The sequence below is a fragment of the Oncorhynchus masou genome, chromosome 33, assembly GCF_036934945.1.
Source record: "Oncorhynchus masou masou isolate Uvic2021 chromosome 33, UVic_Omas_1.1, whole genome shotgun sequence".
Lineage (NCBI taxonomy): Eukaryota > Metazoa > Chordata > Actinopteri > Salmoniformes > Salmonidae > Oncorhynchus > Oncorhynchus masou.
The window spans coordinates 44,674,239-44,700,317 of NC_088244.1; the positions used below are offsets into that span (position 1 = coordinate 44,674,239).

Here is a 26,079-nt window from a genome sequence, read left to right on the forward strand (position 1 = left end):
CACTTGGTGGCCAACAGATTTTTCCATTCAATAGGGTTTTCAGTAAATTTATCTTAAGACATCCCTTCAAATACGTTGTACCTAGTAGTTTGAATTTTGTCATCAGACTCAATAGAATATCTTGAGAGAACGGATTCACAATATTAGGGATCAATGAAAGAAAGCCATCTATAATATATGCATATTTGTCTCTGTTTCTGCACCCATTGGTAGATTTAAAAATACTCTGAGCGTGTAGATTATTTAAGGGTAGCAATGTATTTTACAGGTTTGCCTAGCATTTACACACGGAAAAAGAAAGCGGTGGTTTGATTCAGTCAGAAAATTGCTACGTTCAGATCTTTAACCCATTGTAATGTTGGACGATTAGTTTTCATTGAATTACAATAGGCTGTACCCTCATCTATTGCCTGCACTAACTAACTGTGTGATGACACAGCCAAGTAGTGTCATTCGTCAGGTTCAAACTGTTAGGGCTTGGTCTGCGCTCCGCTCCATAACCATTTAATGATCCTCTTTTCTCTGTATTACCAACTGTTACTAATGATCCTGAGCAACAACCACATGGCCATGACGGAATTCACAGTAAAGCACATTAAGGTAAACAAAACAATGTAATTCAATGGAATGATAACACAGGCTATACTAACTAAAGGGAACTAGCAATACATTGGCAGTTTAATATGGGTTGTTATTAGGCCTAGTGACGGTCGACACTGATAGTGGCTAATACTTAACATGATAGAAATAGTAAACAGAGAATGTCGGGGTGGCCTATAATTACGACAATTGAGAGTGCCGATCACTGCAAGTTAAAAGGCCATACAATTTAAATTCTGCATAATGAACAACATTTCAAAAAACTTTACTGTGGGAAAGTTAATACGATTACATATGATTTGTTTAACATTTACCTCCTGTGATTTACAAGGTAAATATATCTAAAACAAGTCACTTATATTTACAATTCCTTTAACCAAACAGATTACTAATTTCCCTAGCTGTTATCAATAGCTATTATCAAGTTGTAAATTACAGTGCAATGAGAATGGGGTTATTTCTATCGGAAAAAAATAAAGTAGATGCCGACAGGTTTGCTGGACCTTATTCATAGTTTCCTCACGCGTAACTGCAGAAATTAGGGAATTACTGTAAATCAAGGTCAGAATATGGCGTATCTAGCTAGACACACCACTGCCACACCTTCATTTATTCGATCACCACCCAAAATGAATATCAGGTGAATAGCACGCTATTCCATTGCTTAAGTTCCATTGCTTAAGTTCAAGGTCAGAATACTCTGAGAAAAATGCATAAACATTTCATTACGTTCCATTTACGCACACGCTAAACTCGGGTCGGAATTGGGTCCTTGGTGAATAGGCAAAGAATAGTCGCAAAGAAAAGTGTAAGTGAGTAAGTGTAAAGCATAACCCTCGTCAGCGCATGAAAGCTGAATAAGCTTTTTGTATTTCTCACCGTAAGTAAAGAAATAAACTCTTATGCATTCATGTTGGTACGTAGCCTACTTTCAACAGCAAAACAGTGCAGACACAAAATAAAGCTGTCAATGCTCTAGATAGCACTATTCTAACTATTTCCCCCTTCCCCCCACCAAGCTAGTCCAAACTGACCTTACCGTACCATGGGGGGGCATAAATCACACAGCCCACAGGAAGTTGGAGGAGTGGGGGTGAGGGAGGGCTGCTGTTAGCCTGCACTATAGTTTAGCCACAGGCCCTGTGGTCTGAAGAATAACAATTACATGTAATTTAGCTAGGTGACTGCAAACACACACAGGCAGTTAGGCAGCCCTCAGTCACCACAAAGCCACATAACACCAGGGGCATGCAGGGTCAGACCTCGACATGGGCCCCCGGCCTTAATGTTATTAAGAGCTACTGCCTGGACTGGCACGGCTGCCACACTCACTGCTGTTACCAGCCTAACAACCTTCATTCACTTTCAAGGTTGCTTGATCGAATCCCTGAGCAGACAAGGTAAAAATCTGTCTTCTGCCCCTGAGCAAGGCAGTTAACCCACTGCTCCCCGGGCGCCGAAGTCATGGATGTCGATTACGGCAGCCCCCGCACCTCTCTGATTCAGAGGGTTAAATGCAGAAGACACATTTCAGTTGAATGCATTCATTTGTATCCCCCTTTCCCTCTACCCTACATACACTCCCCCCCTCTCTCTCTCTCTCTCTCTCTCTCTCCCACACACACTCCTCTCTCCCTCGCTACTCAAGCTAACCTCTGCTAAAGAGAGTGAGCTAAAGGACGATGCTGGACCTTTTCCATGAGCTCGTCTGACTGATAAGCCTCTTAAAAGCTTCCGTTGCCAATGCAGAGGCACTCTCTATCCTGGCACTACAGGAAGTCACAGAGGCCTGCTGTTTACCAGAACTCCATGTTTCTCTTTTGTATCTCTCCAACTACAGAGCTCACTGTTCATAATTCAGTAAAATGTAATGTCATGGGACAGGGTTAGACCTGATGATTTCATACATGGAGTCAGTGGAGTAAGTGAATTCTTGTGAAAGGCTATTTACGACCAGTTCTCGCTTTCTTTTCAACCGAGGAGGGAAACAAACATTTTCCATTTCGTAGAAACGTGGGAGAATAACAAACTACGCATCTTTCAAGCTTGAACTCCCACAAGCTGTGACTGTTCACCCAAAGGCAAGGCTCTTGCTCTCTCGCTAGCTTGCTTACTGGGAAGCGATCTTTTCCCATTTCTTGAGGCTTGACTCGCGAGACAATTTGCTCTGAATGATTAACTTCTTGAAACTCCCCATCCCGGATCCGGGATCGTGACTAAATCCTCAGGCTCATTAGCATAACGCAACGTTAACGATTTCTGAAAATCGCAAATAAAATTAAAATAATGCGTCTGCTCTCAAGCTTAGCCTTTTCTTAACAACACTGTCATCTCAGATTTTCAAAATATGCTTTTGAACCATAGAAATTGACTAATTTGTGTAAGAGTATGCAAAGCTAGCATAGCATTTTGTGTAGCATGTAGCACGCAACATTTTCACAAAAACCAGATAACCAAATAAATAAAATCATTTACCTTTGAAGAGCTTCTGATGTTTTCAATGAGGAGACTCTCAGTCACATACCAAATGCGCAGTGTTTCCTGAAAGCGTCTGTGTGTAGGAGAAATCGTTCCGTTTTCTACATTGCGTCTGGCTACCGAACCGAAAATGCAGTCACCTACAACGTAAAACTTTTTCCGGATTAACTACATAATATCGACCGAAACATGGCAAACGTTGTTTGGAATCAGTCCTCAAGGGCAGACTTACTCCTCTCGCGTTCACAGCCATATAAGGAGACCATGGAAAACAGAGCCTCAAAAATCCTTGTCATTTCCTGGATGCCATCTCATCTTGGTTTTGCCTGAAGCTCACGTTATAGGGCACGCACAGAGAAGATCTTTGTATTTCTGGACACGTCAGAGTGTTTTCTTTCGAACGGTAGCAATTATATGCATAGTCGAGCATCTTTTTGTGACAAAATATCTTGTTTAAAACGGGAACGTTTTTCATCCAAAAATGAAATAGCGCCCCCATAGATGTAAGAGGTTAACTTACACCAGGGACAATGTTGTGGAGCATGGGCCGCTAACGCTAGGATAAAGAGCTAGGCTAAAGCGGTGGACTAAAGCACTAGCAGAGAACCATGCTAACACAGAACATTCACGAAACATTACCTAAAGATTCTCCCTTGGTTATTTGACAAATAACTTAACCAGATTGTTATTGGAACCAACATTTGTTAGCTGAGAACATGGAGGCCCCTACCTGATAGAGAGAGTAAAATCTCCCGGGTTGCTCTTGCTCGGCCGGGCTAGGAAACTGCCATGGACCCCTCGGGTCAAGAGGAGCTGCTCTGCCTCGATGCCGGTGATGTTGGGGTGGAACCACCTGGAAGAACAGAGAGAGAATAGTTGAGCACAAACGCCAAATCCAGAGTCACTGCACCAGAAACAGTGTTTCTCACTGTACCTGATTCAAATGATCAACCAGTTGAATCAGGTGTGTTACTGCCGGGCTAAAAAGAAACAGGGGCCCCTCCAGGAGCTCACTCATCAATCAATCATTCATTTCCCAGTAAAAGATTCAGTTTGGTGACACTAGTCAGAAACACATAAACCATAAGAGTTAACCTTTTGGAGAGCAGAGCCCAAAACTACAAATGAGGTTTGAGTAGTTAGCTAAGTAACTTTGGTCAACAAATGTGGCTCACCTTTTAGCCTGCTCTGGGCCAAGTTAACTCCATTTATCTTGAATGAAGTGTCTGAGATGTGGGTTAAGGACCAATAAAATCAGATTTGCTTCTTCTTGCAAAGATTGTCATCCCCTTGTTAATTGAGTCATTGGAGAAAGATGACTGATTCAATATTTTATTAATCAAATGTTTTTTTGTGTACATTTGTTTAAAAAAGTATTACGCAATTACACCAAATTGTACATTTTTCACGCAATTGTATTTTGAAATTTGCAAAATGCAAACAGACAGCCGCAACCAACCATAGACATTTAATCCATAGATGGCAGTTCCCATTCAAGATAAAAGAGCATTATGTAGATGTTTTTGTAAGGGTCCAGCCCAGCACTGGTTGCAGATACTGGTGGCAAAAAAAGTTTAGCCAAGCAACAAAATGATGAGGCTTAGTGAAAAACCAGAGTAAATATCGTTAACAATTTCAATCGCTGGAGAGAAGTTATGGCCCTAAAAGGGCTGACGTCTGATGCAGAGATGGCCTGTTTTCTGCTTGACAGAGAACGTTACCAAGATGTTGAATCAGCTACAGGAGCTAGCTAGTGTTAGCATAAAGCTAACCCAGATTCTCCATTCATAGCTATCTCAATTATATGGCTGTCTTGTTAAATTACTCAGGGGAAAACCAGAGTAAATATCGGTAACAATTTCAATCGTTGGAGAGAAGTTATGGCCCTAAAAGGGCTGAAGTCTGAAGCAGAGATGGCCTGTTTTCTGCTTGACAGAGAACGTTACCAAGACGTTGCATCAGATACAGGAGCTAGCTAGCTAGCTAGCTAATGTTAGCTGTGATGGTTGTAACTGATAAGACTCTGGAGAGAAGTTATGGCCCTAAAAGGGCTGAAGTCTGATGCAGAGATGGCCTGTTTTCTGCTTGACAGGTAACGTTACCAAGACGTTGCATCAGCTACAGGAGCTAGCTAGCTAGCTAGCTGATGTTAGCTGTGATGGTTGTAACTGATAAGACTCTGGAGAGAAGTTATGGCCCTAAAAGGGCTGAAGTCTGATGCAGAGATGGCCTGTTTTCTGCTTGACAGAGAATGTTACCAAGACGTTGCATCAGCTACAGGAGCTAGCTAGCTAGCTAGCTAATGTTAGCTGTGATGGTTGTAACTGATAAGACTCTGGAGAGAAGTTATGGCCCTAAAAGGGCTGAAGTCTGATGCAGAGATGGCCTGTTTTCTGCTTGACAAGTAATGTTACCAAGACGTTGTATCAGCTACAGGAGCTAGCTAGCTAGCTAATGTTAGCTGTGATGGTTGTAACTGATAAGACTCTGGAGAGAAGTTATGGCCCTAAAAGGGCTGAAGTCTGATGCAGAGATGGCCTGTTTTCTGCTTGACAAGTAATGTTACCAAGACGTTGCATCAGCTACAGGAGCTAGCTAGTGTTAGCTATGAATAGAGAATCTAGGTTAGCTTTATGCTATCTAAATTATATGGCTGTCTGTTAAGGGAATTTTTATCAATGATGACTAATTATGTATACATTTCAATCAGGACTGACTAGTCCAAATGCTATTATGTACTGTACATGTATGAATTTTCTCTCTTGCTCCCATTTCCAATTGTACATAATGTAGTCAGGAGTTTAGAACAATACCTTGGTACAAATGAATGAACTATCTCCAGACTGTCTAGAATGCTTATCTGCACTGACTGACCTTGGCTTTAGGCGAGGAGGGAAGGCTTGAGAGCTATAGGGCCTCTCTACCAGTGTCAAGAAGAGATGGAACATTTAGAAAAAGCTGACGTCATTTTCAGTTTATAACCTGTGGTAAAATGTGTATGAAGGCAGTACTCTCTTGAATTAAAGGCTGTTACCTGACTTTTAAGACCGGGGCTCTGTCCATTCTTATAAAATAAGGGTCTTACAAACCCTTAATGCATTGATAGAATGTTTAATTTTGATTGGGAATTAAAACAGAGGAATTTAGAATTCCTTCAACACTGTCTTGATAAATTACTATGGTGTACGTGGTATTTATGATCTAAGACCAGTCAGGATATTGACATAAACATGTGTATTTGATAGTCATGATCATTTAGAACCTATTTACATTTACATTGCTGAATTTTTGTTGTGTGTTGATGGCTAGCTAACATTTCTTGTGCATTTCTCTAATGGCGCTTGTCTGTAACAAAAGTAGCTGTAATGGTGCTTGGCAGTATAGTTGCCTCGTCTTTTTGAGACTTCCAAGTGACTATCTCTATTACAGAACATTACTGAAACAATGCTAGCTAGCTAGTTAACATTATGTAGCTTGGTAGAGAGTTGACAAGCTCACTAGCTAGATATGTGATATAATAATGGGACATGAGTGAAATAAAAATGTAATTTCTCATGTTCTAGTTATGAAAAGGTCCCATCACAATCCACTCCAAGGGAAGTGTTACCTCTGCCTGCTTTATCAAGCATTGGAGTGGCATCCAGCACCACACTGTCCAATAGCAAAGAACACATGCTTCATTTCAATAGGAGAATAGCTAGATACCTTTTTCCTATTCCTTTCAATGATGGGTAGTGTGAACTTTGTGTGCATCATTTATGGTTGGTTTCTGTGTACTTCTCTTTGAGCCTGCCTTCTTTGAGTAGCCTATGTGTAGGTTTATCTCTCTGCTACTGTCATGTCGCACTCTCTAGTAGTCAAAATGTTTGCCAGTAAGGAAGATACTATATTCTTGGAGTACAACCAACTGTCTTTTCTAAAGGGGGGATGAGTTTCTGATGTAGCCTGGAGTTCAAATCAAATCAAATTAGTGTAGTGTGTAGCGAGTGTAGCGAAATGCTTGTGCTTCTAGTTCCGACAATGCAGTATTAACCAACGAGTAATCTAGCTAACAATTCCAAAACTACTACCTTATACACATAAGTCGAGTGGTAAATGGCAGATATGTGAGAGCAGAACTAATAAACGGGCTCTGCCCGATCACTAAAATGGCCACCCCTGTCAGAACTACAGATCACAAAATGGCCGACCACCAAAACTACAAGTCCCAGAAGCAAGGGGAACCCTCAGAAGGTGGAGCCAACCCACAGATAAAGGGTCAAGAAAAACCAGGAAGAGAGGAAGAGAGTGCTGGAAGGATCTATGAACAATAGAGATTGGCTGGATTTACCGTGTATGAGTTGGACTGTTTTGGACTTACCTGTTGGCGTTTGGACCTAGACCTACCGAGAACCCGATTCGTGTACCGAACCATGCTATCCTTGACCTCGCCTACGGCCTGGGTGGACCAGGACGGAGAAACAAACACACAGGTACTGTCCTGTTCGAAAGAACTCTCATTCTTGGGTGATTTGGTGACAGTTTACCACTTAGTTTGTGACAAACGCTCCTAACCTTGAAGAGGTTTGCCACAAGGGATAAAGAATATGTACATAAAGATGTATGAATGAGTGATGGTACAGAGCGGCATAGGCAAGATGCAGTAGATGGTATCGAGTGCAGAAAATACATATGAGATGAGTATGTAAACAAAGTGGCATAGTTTAAAGTGGCTAGTGATACATGTATTACATAAATATGCAGTAGATGATATAGAGTACAGTATATACGTATACATATGAGATAAATAATGTAGGGTATGTAAACATTATATTAAGTAGCATTGTTTAAAGTGGCTAGTGATATATTTTACATCAATTCCCATTATTAAAGTGTCTGGAGTTGAGTCAGTGTGTTGGCAGCAGCCACTCAATGTTAGTGGTGGCTGTTTATCAGTCTGATGGCCTTGAGATAGAAGCTGTTTTTCAGTCTCTCGGTCCCAGCTTTGATGCACCTGTACTGACCTCGCCTTCTGGACGATAGCGGGGTGAATAGGCAGTGGCTCGGGTCGTTGTTGTCCTTGATGATCTTTATGGCCTTCCTGTGACACCAGGTAGTGTAGGTGTCCTGGAGGGCAGGTAGTTTGCCCCCGGTGATGCGTTGTGCAGACCTCACTACCCTCTGGAGAGCCTTACGGTTGTGGGCGGAGCAGTTGTCGTACCAGGCGGTGATACAGCCCGACAGGATGCTCTCGATTGTGCATTTGTAGAAGTTTGTGAGTGCTTTTGGTAACAAGCCGAATTTCTTCAGCCTCCTGAGGTTGAAGAGGCGCTGCTGCGCCTTCTTCACGATGCTGTCTGTGTGGGTGGACCAATTCAGTTTATCTGTGATGTGTACGCCGAGGAACTTAACTTACTACCTTCTCCACTACTGTTCCATCGATGTGGATAGGGGGGTGTTCCCTCTGCTGTTTCCTGAAGTCCACAATCATCTCCTTAGTTTTGTTGACGTTGAGTGTGAGGTTATTTTCCTGACACCTCACTCCGTGGGCCCTCACCTCCTCCCTATAGTTTTGGCAAGTCGGTTTGGAAATCCACTTTGTGCATGACGCAAGTTATTTTTCCAACAATTGTTTACAGACAGATTATTTCACTTATCATTCACTGTATCACAATTCCAGTGGGTCAGAAGTTTATATTTACTAAATTGACTGTGCCTTTATACCGCTTAGATAATTCCAGAAAATGATGTCATGGATTTACAAGCTTCTGATAGGCTAATTGACATAATTTGAGTCAATTGCAGGTGTACCTGTGGATGTATTTCAAGGCCTACCTTCAAACTCAGGCACAGTGATGCCGAAACATTGGTAAATACGCATTCAATTGCTGGGAGATTGTACATGGAGTGTGCGACTTTCTTGATTTTAGTTTATCGCCGTTAGTCAGCATCTCTACACAAACTATTATTCTGGGTGTGCGCCAGCTCATGTTTTTTAATGTATTTCAAGGCCTACCATCCAACTCAGTGCCTCTTTGCTTGACATCATGGGAAAAATTGTAGACCTCCACAAGTCTGGTTAATACTCGGGAGCAATTTCCAAATGCCTGAAGGTACCACGCTCATCTGTACAAACAATAGTACTCAAGTATAAACACCGCAGCCATCATACCGCTCAGGAAGGAGACAAGTTCTGTCTCCTAGAGATTAATGTACTTTGGTGTGAAAAGTGCAAATCAATCCCAAAGCAACTGCAAAAAACCTTGTGAAGATGGTACAAACAAGTACAAAAGTATCTATATCCACAGTAAAACAAGTCCTATATCGACATAACCTGAAAGGCCGCTCAGCAAAGACGATGCCAATGCTCCAAAACCAAAAAAAGCCAGACTACAGTTTGCAATTGCACGTGGGGACAAAGATTGTACTTTTCTGAGAAATGACCTCTGATGAAACTGTTTGGACATAATGACCATCGTTATGTTAGGAGGAAAAAGAGGGAGAGGCTTGCAAGCCCGAAGAACGCCATCCCAATTGTGAAGCACGGGGGTGGCAGCATCATGTTGTGGGGTTGCTTTGCTGCTGGAGGGACTGGTGCACTTCACAAAACAGATGGTATCATGAGGGAGGACAATTATGTGGATCTATTAAAGCAACAACTCAAGACATCACTCAGGAAGTTAAAGCTTGGTCACAAATGGGTCTTCCAAATGCCCAATGACCCCAAGCATACTTCCAAAGTTGTGGCAAAATGGCTTAAGGACAACAAAGTCAAGTTATTGGTAGTGGCCATCACAAAGCCCTCAATGCCATAGAAAATGTGTGGGCAGAACTGAAAAAGCATGTGCGAGCAAGGAGGCCTGCAAACCTGACTCAGTTACCTACACCAGCTCTGTCAGGAGGAATGGGCCAAAATTAACCCAACTTATTGTGGGAAGCTTGTGGAAGGCTACCCAAAATATTTGATCCAGATTAAACAATTTAAAGGCAATGCTACCAAATACTAATTGAGTGTATGCAAACTTCTGATCCACTGGGAATGTGATGAAAGGAATAAAAGCTGAAAATTCTCTCTACTATTATTCTGACATTTCACATTCTTAAAATAAAGTGGTGATCCTAACTGACCTAAGACAGAGAATTTTTTTCTAGGATTAAATGTCAGGAATTGTGTGATTTTTCTGGATTTTTGTTTTAGATTCTGTCTCTCACAGTTGAAGTGTACCTATGATAAAAATTACAGACTTCTACATGCTTTGTAAGTAGGACAACCTGCAAAATCGGCAGTGTATCAAATACTTGTTCTCCCCACTGTACACCTGTTCTGAGAGGCCCCATAGTCTGCAACACCACAAAGCAAGGGGCACCACCAAGAAAGCGGCACCATGAAGACCAAGGAGCTCTCCAAACAGGTCAGGTACAAAGTTGTGGAGAAGTACAGATCAGGGTTGGGTTATAAAAAAATATCAGAAACTTTGAACATCCCACGGAGCACCATTAAATCCATTATTAAAAAATGGAAAGAATATGGCACAACAACAAATCTTCCAAGAGAGTGCCACCCACCAAAACTCACAGACCAGGCAAGGAGGGCATCAACCAGAGAGGCAACAAAAATACCAAAGATAACCCTGAAAGAGCTACAAAGCTCCACAGCAGAGATTGGAGTATCTGTTCATAGGACCACTAAGCCGTACACTCCCCAGAGCTGGGCTATATGGAAGAGTTGCCAGAAAAAAAGCCATTGCTTTAAGAAAAAAATAAGCAAACACATTTGGTGTTCTCCAAAAGGCATGTGGGAGACTCACCAAACATATGGAAGAAGGTACTCTGTCAAATGAGACACAAATGTAGCTTTTTGGCCATTAAGGGAAACGCTATGTCTGGCGCAAACCCAACACCCCTCATCACCCTGAGAACACTATCCCCACAGTGAAGCATGGTGGTGGCAGCATCATGCTGTGGGGACGTTATAATCGGCAGGGACTGGGAAACTGGTCAGAATTGAAGGAATGGTGGATGGCGCTAAATACACGGAAATTCTTGAGGGAAACCTGTTTCAGTCTTCCAGGGATTTGAGACTGGGACGGAGGTTCACCTTCCAGCAGGACAATGACCATAAGCATACTGCTAAAGCAACACTCAAGTGGTTTAAGGGGAAACATTTACATGTCTTGGAATGGCCTAATCTAAGCCCAGACCTCAATTCAATTGAGAATCTGTGGTATGACTTAAAAATGGCTGTACATCAGCGTAACCCATCCATCTTGAAGGAACTGGAGTAGTTTTACCTTGAAGAATGGGCAAAATCCCAGTGGCTAGATGTGCCAAGCTTATAGAGACATACCCTAAGAGACTGGCAGCTGTAATTGCTGCAAAAGGTGGCTCTACAAAGTATTGGCTTCGGGGGGTGAATAGTTTATGCACGCTCAAGTTTTTTTGTCTGAATTCTTGTTTGATTCACAATGAAAATATTTTGCATCTTCAAAGTGTTAGGTATGTTGTGTACATCAAATGATACAACCCCCCCAAAATCTATTTTAATTCCAGGTTGTAAGGCTAAAAAATAGGAAAAATGCAAAGGGGGTGAATACTTTTGCAAGCCGCGTAATCAAAATTTCCCAGAAAGCATGTAGTCCTTGGCTCAGACAGTTTAGTAGTGTGGGCTCAATAGCATCTCATTAGTTTGCAAGATCTTGAGAATTAGCTATACATGTGATAGAATAGTGCACTGTACATGTGATGGAGGTTTAACCAAAATATGCCACAATACCTAGAATTGCCACTGTTATAAGCTAACTTTTTCTTGATGAATTTAAGCAAAATTCTTAATATGGTATTTTCTGTAAAATTCTAGAACAAATTTACCTGCATAGACCTGGCACAAGTCATGGGTGGGGTGATATTTGAACCGTACAATTATGTTAAAGGAAACCAACTTTCAATATAGAAAAATGTCTAAAATGTCTAAATGACATTTTCCCATTTAAACTTTGTTGTGCCAGGAGAAAGTGCAGAGATGACACTTTTGGGAGAGAAATAAACAACCTTTAGAATCTTTGATATGACATGTTCCCAGTAAGAAGGTTCTTGATGTCCTGAAGATGCACCTGGCAGGTGTTTGTGTGTTGAAAATGCAAACTGAGGGAGAGCTTGTGTTCTGTTCACAGCAAGTGACATGATGCCAAATTAATGTCATGCCAATAAGTGTCTGGCAACGGATACTCTTTGGGCATAACGTTAGTATGTCATCATGCCAAATGCTTTGAGAATCCCAGCGCCCAGGGTGGAACCCAGTGTACTGTGAATGGGGATCAGGGAAAGTAGTGTCACAGAGACTGGGGATGACAACTCAGTTCCATGCACCAAGGGAACAAAGCTGCCACATCACAAACTGTGTAGACAGCATGCCGGTACTCCCGGGTGTCATCTCCAGCCTCTGCCAACAACGTTTGCCGCCTGTGCAAACGTAAATATCCGTTGTCTAGGCAGTAATGGGCGAAATGTGGCAGCTGGTTTACACATAGGTCTGGTCCCAGACCACAACACTTCCTCTCTCTCTCTGTCTGTAGGCATCTCCCCGCGGTTGTTTGAGTTGTTTGTTTGAAAATAGCCTAACTGGTGCTGTAATAAGCCAAGCTTCCACGATGTGAGAGAAAAATAGGGATATCTCCTTTAAGACTGGCAGCCATGGCTAGTGTACACATGAGTTTAACAGTCAAATTGCCAGGGTTAGAGGTTCCAAAACTCTATGGATTGTATGCCTATGGCCACAACGCAATGCACCAAGGGAACAAAGCTGCCACATCACAAACTGTGTAGACAGCATGCCGGTACTCCCGGGTGTCATCTCCAGCCTCTGCCAACAACGTTTGCCGCCTGTGCAAACGTAAATATCCGTTGTCTAGGCAGTAATGGGCGAAATGTGGCAGCTGGTTTACACATAGGTCTGGTCCCAGACCACAACACTTCCTCTCTCTCTCTGTCTGTAGGCATCTCCCCGCAGTTGTTTGAGTTGTTTGTTTGAAAATAGCCTAACTGGTGCTGTAATAAGCCAAGCTTCCACGATGTGAGAGAAAAATAGGGATATCTCCTTTAAGACTGGCAGCCATGGCTAGTGTACACATGAGTTTAACAGTCAAATTGCCAGGGTTAGAGGTTCCAAAACTCTATGGATTGTATGCCTTTGGCCACAACGCAATAAGCTGTTCCACAGATAGAAGAAGGAGCGATTGTCACACCCTGACCATAGTTTGCTTTGTATGTTTCTATGTTTTGTTTGGTCAGGGTATGATCTGAGTGGGCATTCTATGTTGGATGTCTAGTTTGTCTGTTTCTGTGTTTGGGCCTAATATGGTTCTCAATCACGTAGGCTATGGTCACAAGACACAGAGTAATTGTCTCTGATTGGGAACCATATTTAGGTAGCCTGTTTTGTGTTGGGTTTTGTGGGTGGTTGTTTCCTGTCTTTGTTGCACCAGATAGGGCTGTTTCGGTTGTGCCACGTTTATTGTTTTGTATTATGTTGAGTTTTCCTATTATTAAAAAAACATGAACTATAACCACGCTGCATTTTGGTCCGTCTCTCCTTCCCAGGATGAAAGACATTACAGAACCACCCACTTAAACAGGACCAAGCGGCGTGGTAATGGGCAACAGCGGCGCAAAGAGGAATGGAAATGGGAGGACGAATTGGACGGTAAAGGACCCTGGGCACAGCCAGGAGATTATCGCCGCCCCAAAGAAGAGCTGGAGGCAGCGAAGGCGGAGAGGCGCTGGTATGAGGAGGCAGCACGGCGGCGTGGATGGAAGCCCGAGAGTCAGCCCCAAAAATGGAATGCTATGTTAGCTAGCTGAATGCAGCTAGCTAGTTTAGCCTACTCAAACACCCAGCTCAAACAGAGAGGAATGCTATGTTAACTAGCTGAATGCAGCTAGCTTGTTTAGCCTACTCAAACACCTGGCTCAAACAGAGAGGAATGCAGTGTTAACTAGCTGACTATGGCTATCCAACACTCTTCCAAGTCAAGGTAAGCCATTGGTTTTATTCATTTATTGCCACCGGGGCCAGGGGCGCCGCCAGGGATTTTGGGCCCCATGAAAATATATCACATTTGGGCCCCACCACCACAGGCCACACCAACCCTGCGCAATTGCTGTAACCACACACCTCCAGAACCCAATTGACCCATTCAAAGGTTTAAATAACTTGACATTTGCAGGCTTGCAACTCTCTTGTAGTACAATATTTACTGTACGATATTTACTGACAGTGAGCTGTGATAATATAACACTGTGCAGACATGCATGCAACATTCTGCATACAGTGGAATTCACTATTTGATGCAAGACTGATACCCTCTATAAGAAATGTGCAAAAGTCCATATTTTACAGTCTAAATGTAATTTTAATGGTAAAACTCTTGAATGGAAAATTCTCTTAACATTAATATATAACTTAAAATAAATATAACTTAAATATACATTAACCCCTTCAGTTAAAATAAATTTACATTATCATATAGAATGATATAACAAACAAAATAAAATCAGCAGCAGATTTTTGAACTAAGTATTCATACCAACTAGACAATAAGCAGCTGTAAAAGTGGAAATGGAAAACAAAATGGAAATGAAAAGGCCCGATGGTGGCTCTAGAGGAAAGGTCAAGAGGTCACCAAATCAATAGGTTTCTTCCACTTGGGTTCTTGATTGTGCATACATAATGTTATGGCAATCCAGCCATTACTTTGAGATGTATCTTGTTCTCAGTCTTGTTCTCAGCCTGTGAGCATCGTGTGTAGTGATCCAATATCTACAGCCATGCCATTAAACAGTCATCACTGGCCCTTGCTCAGCCTTACCCACCAAGAGCACAGCGCTGAGCCTTGCTAGCAAATTCACTGATCAAGTCTTTGAAGTAGGGCTTTCTAGCTAACTGACTTTCAATGGACAGCATGGCAAGACTGCAAAGCCTGTCCTGTGACATAGTGAACCTCAAATAGTTTTATCAGTTTTAGCTCACTGAAAGCTCTCTCGCCACCAGCAACAGTCACAGGCAGTGTGCAACATATATGTAAAGCAATGCACACTTCTCCAAAAATGCTTTGCAGCTGCATCTTACAAATTGCATTCAGGTGACCAAGAGGGGACAAGTTAGGGAGGAAAGTGGCAGCATTTACAGTGTTCAGGTGTCTCACTTCATTATGAAACTCAGGTGTAACATCTCTGGAATACTTCATGGTCAGTGGTTGGCACACAGAGGGGACTTTATCCTCACTAATCTGCCCAACTTTCAGAACAGTAGAATTATTCTACAATTTTTGCAGTGTTGTGTAACCTAGTGTCCAGGTCACTTATGATGTTGTCCATAGCAGTAACAAAAACACTGTTCCGAAACACCTTTGCTGCACTGTCCTGAGCCATCTCCTCTTGAGAGGTTTCCTCATCGAATCTTTTCCTCTGGTGGCTGAGTTCCTTGCTAAATTTTCATTTGCGTAGCAAACACTGTTGCCTCAGACAGGAGAGACTCCCATCCATCTCTAAGAGCCTGCATCTCTTCCTTTAAGGCTCTGATATTGGCTGCCTCTGTGTCAAGTGAGATTTTTCCTGACTGGAGAATCACATTCCTGTCCTCAATGCATTGCAGTACCTGCATTCATTCCACCTGACATGTCATTCAACACAATGCTGCTCACCTCCTTTTTCCCGTTCCTGTAGGTTCATGCTCTACAACATCCGCAGAGTACGCCCCTGCCTCACACAGGAAGCGGCGCAGGTCCTAATCCAGGCACTTGTCATCTCCCGTCTGGATTACTGCAACTCGCTGTTGGCTGGGCTCCCTGCCTGTGCCATTAAACCCCTACAACTCATCCAGAACGCCGCAGCCCGTCTGGTGTTCAACCTTCCCAAGTTCTCTCACGTCACCCCGCTCCTCCGCTCTCTCCACTGGCTTCCAGTTGAAGCTCGCATCCGCTACAAGACCATGGTGCTTGCCTACGGAGCTGTGAGGGGAACGGCACCGCAGTACCTCCAGGCTCTGATCAGGCCCTACACCCAAACAAGGGCACTGCGTTCATCCACCTCTGGCCTGCTCGCCTCCCTACCACTGAGGAAGTACAGTTCCCGCTCAGCCCAGTCAAAACTGTTCGCTGCTCTGGCCCCCAATGGTGGAACAAACTCCCTCACGACGCCAGGACAGCGGAGTCAATCACCACCTTCCGGAGACACCTGAAACCCCACCTCTTCAAGGAATACCTAGGATAGGATAAAGCAATCCTTCTCACCCCCCCCCTTAAATGATTTAGATGCACTATTGTAAAGTGGCTGTTCCACTGATGTCAGAAGGTGAATTCACCAATTTGTAAGTCGCTCTGGATAAGAGCGTCTGCTAAATGACTTAAATGTAATGTTAAATGTTTTTCAGTTGGGAGTAGGGCTGATTGAGGGGTATGGGGATGGGGAGACAGGGCTGGTTCAGGGGTATGGGGATGGGGAGCCCGGGCTGCTGAGCCTGAAGCTGCATCTGTTGGGCCTGGCACCAGGCAGGGGCAGGGACAACTGATTCAGTATTAGCTTGCTAAAAGTTTGCCTGCATTGATTAAATGTCGGCTAAAAGAGGAGCTAAATGTAATCACTCAGAATATTATTTGAAGATATCAAGTAAATAATTTTAGTGGATCAAAGGTAGCCTATATAACGATGGACTAAGCTAACAGGTTAGTTTCCACCACTCACGGACTACACCCACCTTCTTTTGTGAAGAATTGGGCGACAGCTTTCTTTTCTCTCTACTGTCTTTCTTTTCGTTTTTGGAAGCCAGATTTGTCTTGCAAGTACCGTTCACACCTGGTTTGGGGCCAGGACCGAACCATTTCATGTAAATAGGGTCGGGGCATGGGCAATGCAGAGGCTCTCTGGATATTATTTTTTGCCCAAAACAAGAAAAAGAAACCATTAGTTTTATTAGTACATTGTAAATATTATATTAATGATGATAGGTTAATAATTTAATATTGATTTTTTTTTTACCGAAAGTTCACATTTTTTAGGGCCCCTGTCAGTCACAGGCCCTTAGAATCATCCTGACCCCAATACGGCTCCCCTGACCGGGGCAAATGCTAAACTGCTTGCTCTACTGTACACGGTAGCGGGTTTACTAATGCGTTAGTTCTAGTAGCTATGTTGACTATGACGTTAGCTAATATGGTGACAACGATGTAGGCTGCCTGTAGCGGTTATGGTATGAAGGTTTGGCTTAACTTTTTTTTGCCTGGTCACAAACAGGTGTTGTGTTGAGCACTGAAGTCCACAAGCGAAGGGAAAGGGGATAAAGTGTGTAGATGCAATAAAGAATTATACAATGAGCAAAGTGGTCATTGTACACCTATTTGGCTGCCTTTCCATGTGTAACTGTGTTGTTGTTTGTGTCACACTGCTTTACTTTATCTTGGCCAGGTTGCAGTTGTAAATGAGAACTTGTTCTCAACTAGCCTACCTGGTTAAATAAAGGTGAAATGTGGCCGCTATGAAAGTGTTTGCGTGTGATCAAGGGTGTATTCATTACTGCAATATTATAACATTATTAAACATGATTGAAATATCAGAGATAAGTGGGGAATTTGGTAGGGGGGAACATGATACTTTTTGACACTGACGTTGATAGAATTGGTGAGTCACATAGCACATGTATTTCCAAGGCAAAATATCGCTTCCCCCAGGCTTCACAAAGAATCATGGACAGCGATAAATGCAGTAAATGCAACAATAAGATAACTTTTTATAAAACTCCACACACACAATCTTTGCCAGATCAGGCCTCTACGCCATGGCACAAAAGTGAGTATTTGGGTATATTCATGTACATTTGAGTCATTTAGCAGACACTCGTATCCAGAGAGACTTACAGTACATTTTTTACTAGGTGTCAGCAGTCAGTGCTAACAGAGGAGAAACAAGTCAAGTGTTACTTCACAGAAGGCACGGGAAGGGGTGGGGGGTTGCTGTGGGATTATATACGATGTAGGGTTTCAAATGTTTTTGGGTAGATGGGCAGGGACTCTGCGGTCCTAGTTTCAGGGTGAAGCTGATTCCACCATCGGGGTACCAGGACAGAGAAGATCTTAGACTGGGCTGAGTGGGAGCTGCACATGTTTATATTTAGGAGACAAACCCATGACCAGTAACAGGAAAAAAAGTTTTTTTTCATCTTACAATTACTATTAATAAACTAAGGAGATCAACAGGCATGTTAACACTCGATCTACTTACAAGCCTTGTGAGACTTTCGTACAGCCTTCAAGCAGCCGTGAAACGCACATCCTTTCATATTTCTGTTTGATGGCAAAACTGTGGATCCAATTTAACCGGACTCTTGGGGAGCTTGAGCTCAACTGCTGGGCAAACATCTAAATTGATAAAGTCCCGACAATGTCAACAGAGTAAACTAAGTTCTTGAAATGGCGGGATGTTGTCCTGTGCCTTCGCTCCGTACCTCCGGTGCAATGACACTCAGATCAGGATGAGTCAGGCTTTAGTGGCGGCTCGTCATTCACAAAGCAGATTGACGTGAGAGAGAGCAAGAGAAGACATCAGTGGACAGTAGTGGAGCTGATGGAAGAGGGAACAGACAGGGCCAAAGCCCCGCAAAGCCTCAGACATCTGGGGAGCGACACTGGCCCAGATTGGACCTGGCCCCCTTATCTAGCCGGGTACCAGGCTTATTTCTCATTCTAAACCCAGGAGATTACTGAGAAACTTTTCAAACAGCAGCAGGCAAATTGTAACAGATTACAACTGGCATTCAACAAGGGATTAGACACAAATACATGACGGGGGAATTGAACAAGGCTCTGCATCATCAAAGGCCCATGCTCTGTCATGAACAATATACTGGGATATACATCAACGAAAGGAGCATGTGTAGAGATCCAGAAACACGCCTGGCGTATTGTAGAATAGGGGTTACTGCAGGATCCACCTGATTCAAAAACAGTCCGTCAGAAGGAGACAAGAGGAATGACATCTACTCAGCTGCTACCACATTCTCAATAAGCAAGAGACTGTATAGCCCAGGCCTACTGTTGATATGGTGTTATAGGGCTGAACATTTTGAATAGCCAATGTTTGGAGGAGCACACCTTTGGTAACCGAACAAGAGGGGCTCTTTGGAAATGAGGATGGATACAAGCCAAATGGAGATTGCATTGCAGGTAGGCCTATGTGAATTGTGAATCATGCAAAATCATGTTGGCAAAAGCCTCACGAGTAGACCATTTAGAAACCCTAAAGCACTAAATAAACTTCAGTTAGTGCTAAACACGGCTGCTAGAATCTTGAATGGAGCCAAAAAATTTGATCATATTACCCCAATGCTAGCCTCTCTACACTGGCTTCCTGTTAAGGCAAGGTTTTACTGCTAACCTACAAAGCATTACATAGGCTGCTCCTACCCATCTGTCCGATTTGGTCCTGCCGTACGTACCTACACGTATGCTATGGTCACAAGACACAGGCCTCCTTACTGTCCCTAAAATTTCTAAGCAAACAGCTGGAGGCAGGGCTTTCTCCCATAGAGCTCCATTTTTATGGAATGGTCTGCCGATCCATGTGAGAGACGCAGACTCGGTCTCGACCTTTAAGTCTTTTTTGAAGACTCATCTCTTCAGTAGGTCCTATGATTGAGTGTAGTCTGGCCCAGGAGTGTGAAGGTGAACGGAAAGGCACTGGAGCAACAAACCGTCCTTGCTGTCTCTGCCTGGCCGGTTACCCTGTCTCCTCTGGGATTCTCTGCCTCAAACCCTATTACAGGGGCTGAGTCACTGGCTTACTGGTGCTCTTCCATGCCGTCCCTAGAAGGGGTGGGTCACTTGAGTGGTTTGTGTCACTGACGTCATCTTCCCGTCCGGGTTGGTGCCTCCCCCCTTGGGTTCGTGCCGTGGGGGAACTCTTTGTGGGCTCAGGATAGTAAGTTGGTGGTTGAAGATATCCCTCTTGTGGTGTGGGGGCTGGGGGTATCGTCGGACAGGGCCACCGTGTCTCCCGACCCCTCCTGTCTCAGTCTCCAGGATTTATGCTGCAATATTTTATATGTCGGGGGCTAGGGTCAGACTGTTATATCTGGAGTATTTCTCCTGTCTTATTTGGTGTCCTGTGTGAATTTAAGTATGCTCTCTCTAATTCTCTTTTTCTCTCTCTCTTTCTTTCTCTCGGAGGACCTGAGCGCTAGGACCATGCCTTAGGACTACCTGGCCTGATGACTCCTTGCTCTCCCCAGTCCACCAGGCCGTGCTGCTGCTCCAGTTTCAACTGTTCTGCCTACAGCTATGGAACCCTGACCTGTCCCAGACCTGCTGTTTTCAACTATCTAGAGACAGCAAGAGCGATAGAGATAGTCTGAATGATCGGCTATGAAAAGCCAACTGACATTTACTTCTGAGGTGCTGACCTGTTGCACCCTCGACAACTACTTTGATTATTATTATTTGACCCTGCTGGTCATCTATAAACATCTTGGCCATGTTAATCTCCACCCGTCAGGGTCAGAAGAGGACTGGCCACCCCTCATAGCCTGGTTCCTCTCTAGATTTCTTCCTAGGTTCTGGCCTTTCTAGGGAGTTTTTCCTAGCCACCGTGCTTCTACACCTGCATTGCTTGCTGTTTGGGGTTTTCGGCTGGGTTTCTGTACAGCACTTTGAGATATCAGCTGATGTATGAAGGGATTTATATATACATTTGATTGATTGACATGGATTGACTCCTTGGCTAATTCATGGCCAGGATAAGAAAGACACCAGATGCATTGCTGTTGAATCAGCTTTCATTATATTAGGGTAAGTGTAGCATAGTATAAACGAAATGGAAAACAAGCAATTGTTACTGTAAAATAACTTAAATGCCGATAGCTTACACAGAGTTTTTACACACATCCTAAATAAATAAAAAAATGTTACTTTTTCTCTGTCTGAAATCTCAGCAGCTTCATGCTGCATCTACCAAGCTATCAAACTGAACAATTTAGACCCATTAACCTTTTCCACATTTTGTTAGGTTACAGCCTTATTCTAAAATGGATTAAATAGTTTTCCCCCTCATCAATCTAGAGACACGCAAAAACATTAATACATGTATAAATACATAAACTGAAAGAATGCATTTACATACATATTCAGACCCTTTACTCACTAATTTGTTGAAGCACCTTTGGCAGCGATTACAGCCTTGAGTCTTCTTGGGTACAAGCTTGCCTCACCTGTACTTGGGCAGTTTCTTCCATTCTTCTCTGCATATCCTCTCAAGCTCTGTCAGTTTGGATGGGGAGTGTCGCTGCACAGCTATTTATAATCTCTCAAGAGATGTCTGATCGGGTTCAAGTTCTGGCTGTGGCTGGCCCACTCAAGGACATTCAGAGACTCCTGCGTTGTCTTGGCTGTTTGCTTAGGGTGTCGTTGTCCTGTTGGAAGGTGAACCTTCACCCCAGTCTGAGGTCCTGAGCGCTCTGGTGCAGGTTTTCATCAAGGAGCTCTCTGTACTTTGCTCCATTCACCTTTAGCAGCAATTCAAGCCTCGAGTCTTCTTGGGTATTATACTACAGATCCTCTCAAGCTCTGTCAGGTTGGATGGGGAGCGTCACTGCACATCTATTTTCTTTCCAAAGATGTTGGATTGGGTTCAAGTCCGGGCTCTGGCAGGGTCACTCAAGGAAAGTACAGCGTCTGGCTTTGCAAAACCTAATTATGCACCTTGAGCTGTATGGACACCACCGAAAATTGGATATACAGTTAGGTCTGAAAATATTGGCACCTTTTGATAACGATGAGCAAAAAAAGACTATATAACATAAATAATACATATACAGAGCTATAGTGTATGCCCCCTCCCAAAATGAATATAATTTATACTAATAGAATAGCTAAGAAAAAATAGCTAAGAATGTGTATTTAGTTTAACAAGTAATACTTTTTTTATGATAGCAGTCAAAAGCATTGGCACACCTGTTTTCTTTTTCAACAAAATATTTTTCAACACCTCACCTTGCGAGAATAATGGAACTGTGCCTTTTTCTAAATGTTTTATGACTTGGAAGGGATCTTAGACAATTATTTCATAACGAATCTTTCCAGATCCTTTATCTTTTGTCTGCGCTTATGGGCTGCCCTCTTCAGGATTTTAAAGGGGTTCACAGGTTTTCAATTTTGTTTGTCACAGAATTTGTGGTCAATTAACAATTTCTTTGTGGATTTTGACGTGTGCTTGGGGTTTTAGTCTTGCTGGAAGATCCACTTGCAGCCAAGTTTCAGACTCCTGGCAGAGGAAACCAGGTATTTGGCTAAAATGTAAAAGGACCCCAGGAACAGGGATTGGGGTGGAGTGGCACATTGGTACTTCAAATTGTTAGAGGAGTGCCTAGTCCTCTGTTATTTAAAACCTGCATGCTGGACTTGTTTATTGGCCCTCCCATCACTTTTCGGAGGACAAAAGTAACTTTATTTCACTTTTTTGTTTCTACAGCTGTTTTGTGACGTTTTACACACATTTTACATACAGTTCATTAAGAAGGCTGTAATCGCTGCCAAAGGTGATTCTAACGTGTGTTGAGTTATGGGGTTGAATACTTATTTCATAGAGATGTTTTTTTTTGTTTTTTTTTTTTTTACAATTGTGAGAATTTGTCTTCCACTAACATTAGAGGGTATTTTGTGTAGATCATTGACAAAAAAATAACAATAGCATCAATTTTAATCCCACTTTGTATCACAACAAAATGTGGAAAACTTCAAGGGGTGTGAATACTTTCTGGACATGGTACATTTATCAAATCAAACCAAATCAACCAGAATCCAAGATGGTAGCATGTATAGTTGTTTGTCTGTGACTAGTAGTTTTTAACCTATTCATTCATGGTGGAGCAAATCTACACTATCCTTGCTGTGTAGTGCAACTATTTAGTTTTGCCGGTGTAAAGATCCCAGGTCTCGCGCAACTCTGATCTTTTTTTTTAATCACTATTTGCACTTCCCTACTCAAAGTTTACCAAAGTTACCCTCCCTCAGGCTGGCCTGGGTTCTATCCTCTGCCTTCCCTCCGTGGAGTGTCTCGTCCAAGCTGCTCCACTTTGCTCTCCACCTGGCAGTAACCTCAACAATCCCACCAGTTCTCTAAATCGACCCCCAATCTACTCACACACGCGCACACTCACATACACTCATACATACTCAGTGTCCCTCTCTCCCTTTACATTTCCTTGGCCTCGATTTCTTACATCTCTCAGAGAAAACACCAATTTGTGGTATTGCTTTGCGCACTGACTTTACTGGAGAAAACGAACATCTGACAATGTGCTCTCCCCTACATTAGACATTGTGTCTGCGGGCACTCACTGTTTTTCCACTCGAGCCACTCGTCGAAGTGCCGATGCATTTGTGTCATGATGTGAGCAGTATGAACTAGTGTCACTACCATTAATGCTTTGCATTGTCGAGAATATCTTGTGGAATTCGCTTGCATTAGGTCTCTTAAAGAGAAGCCGTGCAAGGTTATGAAACAGAGGTGCCTAGATATTCTTCTTTTGTTGATATCAGGTAACGTGCACCCTAAACCTGGCCCTATGCTGCAATGTCTCCAAACCCCCTCTGATTTTAAATCGAGATCTGGTTTTGGGTATTTTTCATTTAAATGTACGCAGCCTGTTGTCTAAAATTGGATTGGTTAGGATTGGGGCTAAATCAACTGACGCTAATTGTATTTTCTGAAACCTGGCTCAGCAAGTCTGTTCTCAATAAGGATATTTGTAGAAATGGTTACAATGTGTAACGCACTGATCGGGGTAAGAAAGGTGGGGGTGTGGCTATATATGTAAAAATTAAATTCCCTGTAAGTGTGGCAAAGACTGAAACTATTTGTAAACAGTTGGAATTTCTTGCCTTGAATATTGAGGTTTCAAATTGTGTCTCTATAATTGTGATTGGCTGTTATAGACACACCCCCCCCCCCTCTGCTCTCTGTATCTGCGATTGGCTGTTATAGACCCCCCTCTGCTCTCTGCATCGGTGATTGGCTGTTATAGACCCCCTCCCCTCTGCTCTCTGTATCTGTGATTGGCTGTTATAGACCCCCTCCCCTCTGCTCTCTGTATCTCTGATTGGCTGTTATAGACCCCCTCTGCTCTCTGTATCTGTGAATGGCTGTTATAGACCCCCCTCTGCCCTCGGTGATGCACTTTCTTTTCTGATGCCCCTTATGTCTAAATTTCACTAGAGAAGTTATCTTTTCATTTTTGTTGAAGTTTAGGCATATTTTCTTGACATTTATTCATCTATTATTCTGTTCAAATATGTTTTTTATTGAACACACACAAGAATGGTGTATAGGTATTTTGTAGAAAAGACAAGCATGCAATTCTTATATAAACATAAAAGAGCAGATACAAAAATATCCAGAGTAATATGTACAAAATAAGTTATTCAAAATAAGACATACAGAACATACTGTATCTACCCCCCCCCCCTGCCCGCCCATCCATCATTCAAGAGAGGAGAGGCTGCCAGATTTGATAAAATGTTGATAATTTATTGCTTAGAATATATCGAATTCTTTCTAAGTGTAGAGTGTTTGCCAACTCACTGAGCCATAATTTGGGAGGGAGCTTCCTTCCTTTTCCAAAACAACAAGATATTTTTTTTTGCTGAAATGAGACTGTAAAAGAGGAGTTGTTTTGGGGACTGGTTCATCTGTTTACGGTTTCTGACACTCCCAGGATGATCAGAAGCGGGTCTGGGTTAATTGAAGCCTCCAGAACTTCAGAAAGGATCCTAAAAATTCCACACAAATAACCATATAAGTTAGGGCATAATGCAAAGCAGTGGAGTAGTGTACCCCCTGCAGCATGACATGTATCACACAAAGGATGTATCAGGAAATATCCTTTGTTGCTTAGTTGTGTAATATGTGTAATAACTTGAATTGTATGAGACAATGTCTGGAGTTAATGGAGCAGGTGTGGATATACTCCAAGCTATCTTCCCAATCTGCCACAGAGATGTCAGTCCCTAGCTGCCTTAACCTCTTAACCTCTAGTGACACCCCATCCCGTGAACGGGACCGTTGTCATCATCTGACACTAATTAGCATAACGCAACGGACATAAATCTTCCTAGAAAATCTTCCTATTCATGAAAATCACAAGTAAAATATATTGGCACACAGCTTAGCCTTTTGTTAATCACCCTGTCATCTCAGATTTTCAAAATATGCTTTACAGCCAAAGCTAGACAAGCATTTGTACGTTTATCGATAGCCTAGCATAGCATTATGCCTTGCTAGCAGCAGGCAACCTTGTCACAAATCAGAAAAGCAATCTAATTATATCGTTTACCTTAACTTCGGATGTTTTCACTCACAAGACTCCCAGGTAGATAGCCAAAGTTCATTTTTTCCCAAAAGATTATTTTGTAGGTGAAATAGCTCTGTTTGTTCTTCACGTTTGGCTGAGAAATCGACCGGAAATTGCAGTCACGACAACTCCGAAAAATATTCAAAATTAGCTCCATAATATCGACAGAAACATGGCAAACGTTGTTTATAATCAATCCTCAAGGTGTTTTTCAAATATCTATTCGATAATATATCAACTGGGACAATTGGTTTCTCAGTAGAAGCGATTGGAATAATGGCTACCTCTGTATTTTACGTGAGAATTTCTCTGGGAGCATCAAGTGACCGTGCGCAATGAAGCCGCCTACGGGTATTCTTCAACATAAATGCGTAACTACGTCACAATGCTGTAGACACCTTGGGGAATACGTAGAAAGCGTAATCTGGTTGATAGGGCATTCACAGCTCAATAGGGACGCATCGGAACGCAGGGCTTTCAAAAGATGAGTCACTTCCGGATTGGATTTTTCTCAGGCTTTCGCCTGTAAGATCAGTTCTGTTATACTCACAGACAATATTTTTACAGTTTTGCAAACTTTAGAGTTTTCTACCCTAAGCTGTCAATTATATGCATATTCTAGCATCTTGTCC

At 42.7% G+C, this 26,079-nt stretch overlaps 1 protein-coding gene across 5 annotated transcripts in view; it reads right to left on the reverse strand.

The window, feature by feature from the left end:
- The window catches only part of LOC135527406 (tyrosine-protein phosphatase non-receptor type 11-like), a 108,817-nt gene that overhangs the window by 63,003 nt on the left and 19,735 nt on the right, over window positions 1-26,079 (reverse strand). For all 5 annotated transcript variants that reach the window (XM_064955934.1, XM_064955937.1, XM_064955935.1 and 2 more), the window contains exon 2: window positions 3,809-3,931. In XM_064955934.1, coding sequence (XP_064812006.1) covers window positions 3,809-3,931 — 123 coding nt within the window. The remainder of the gene's footprint in view (window positions 1-3,808; window positions 3,932-26,079) is intronic.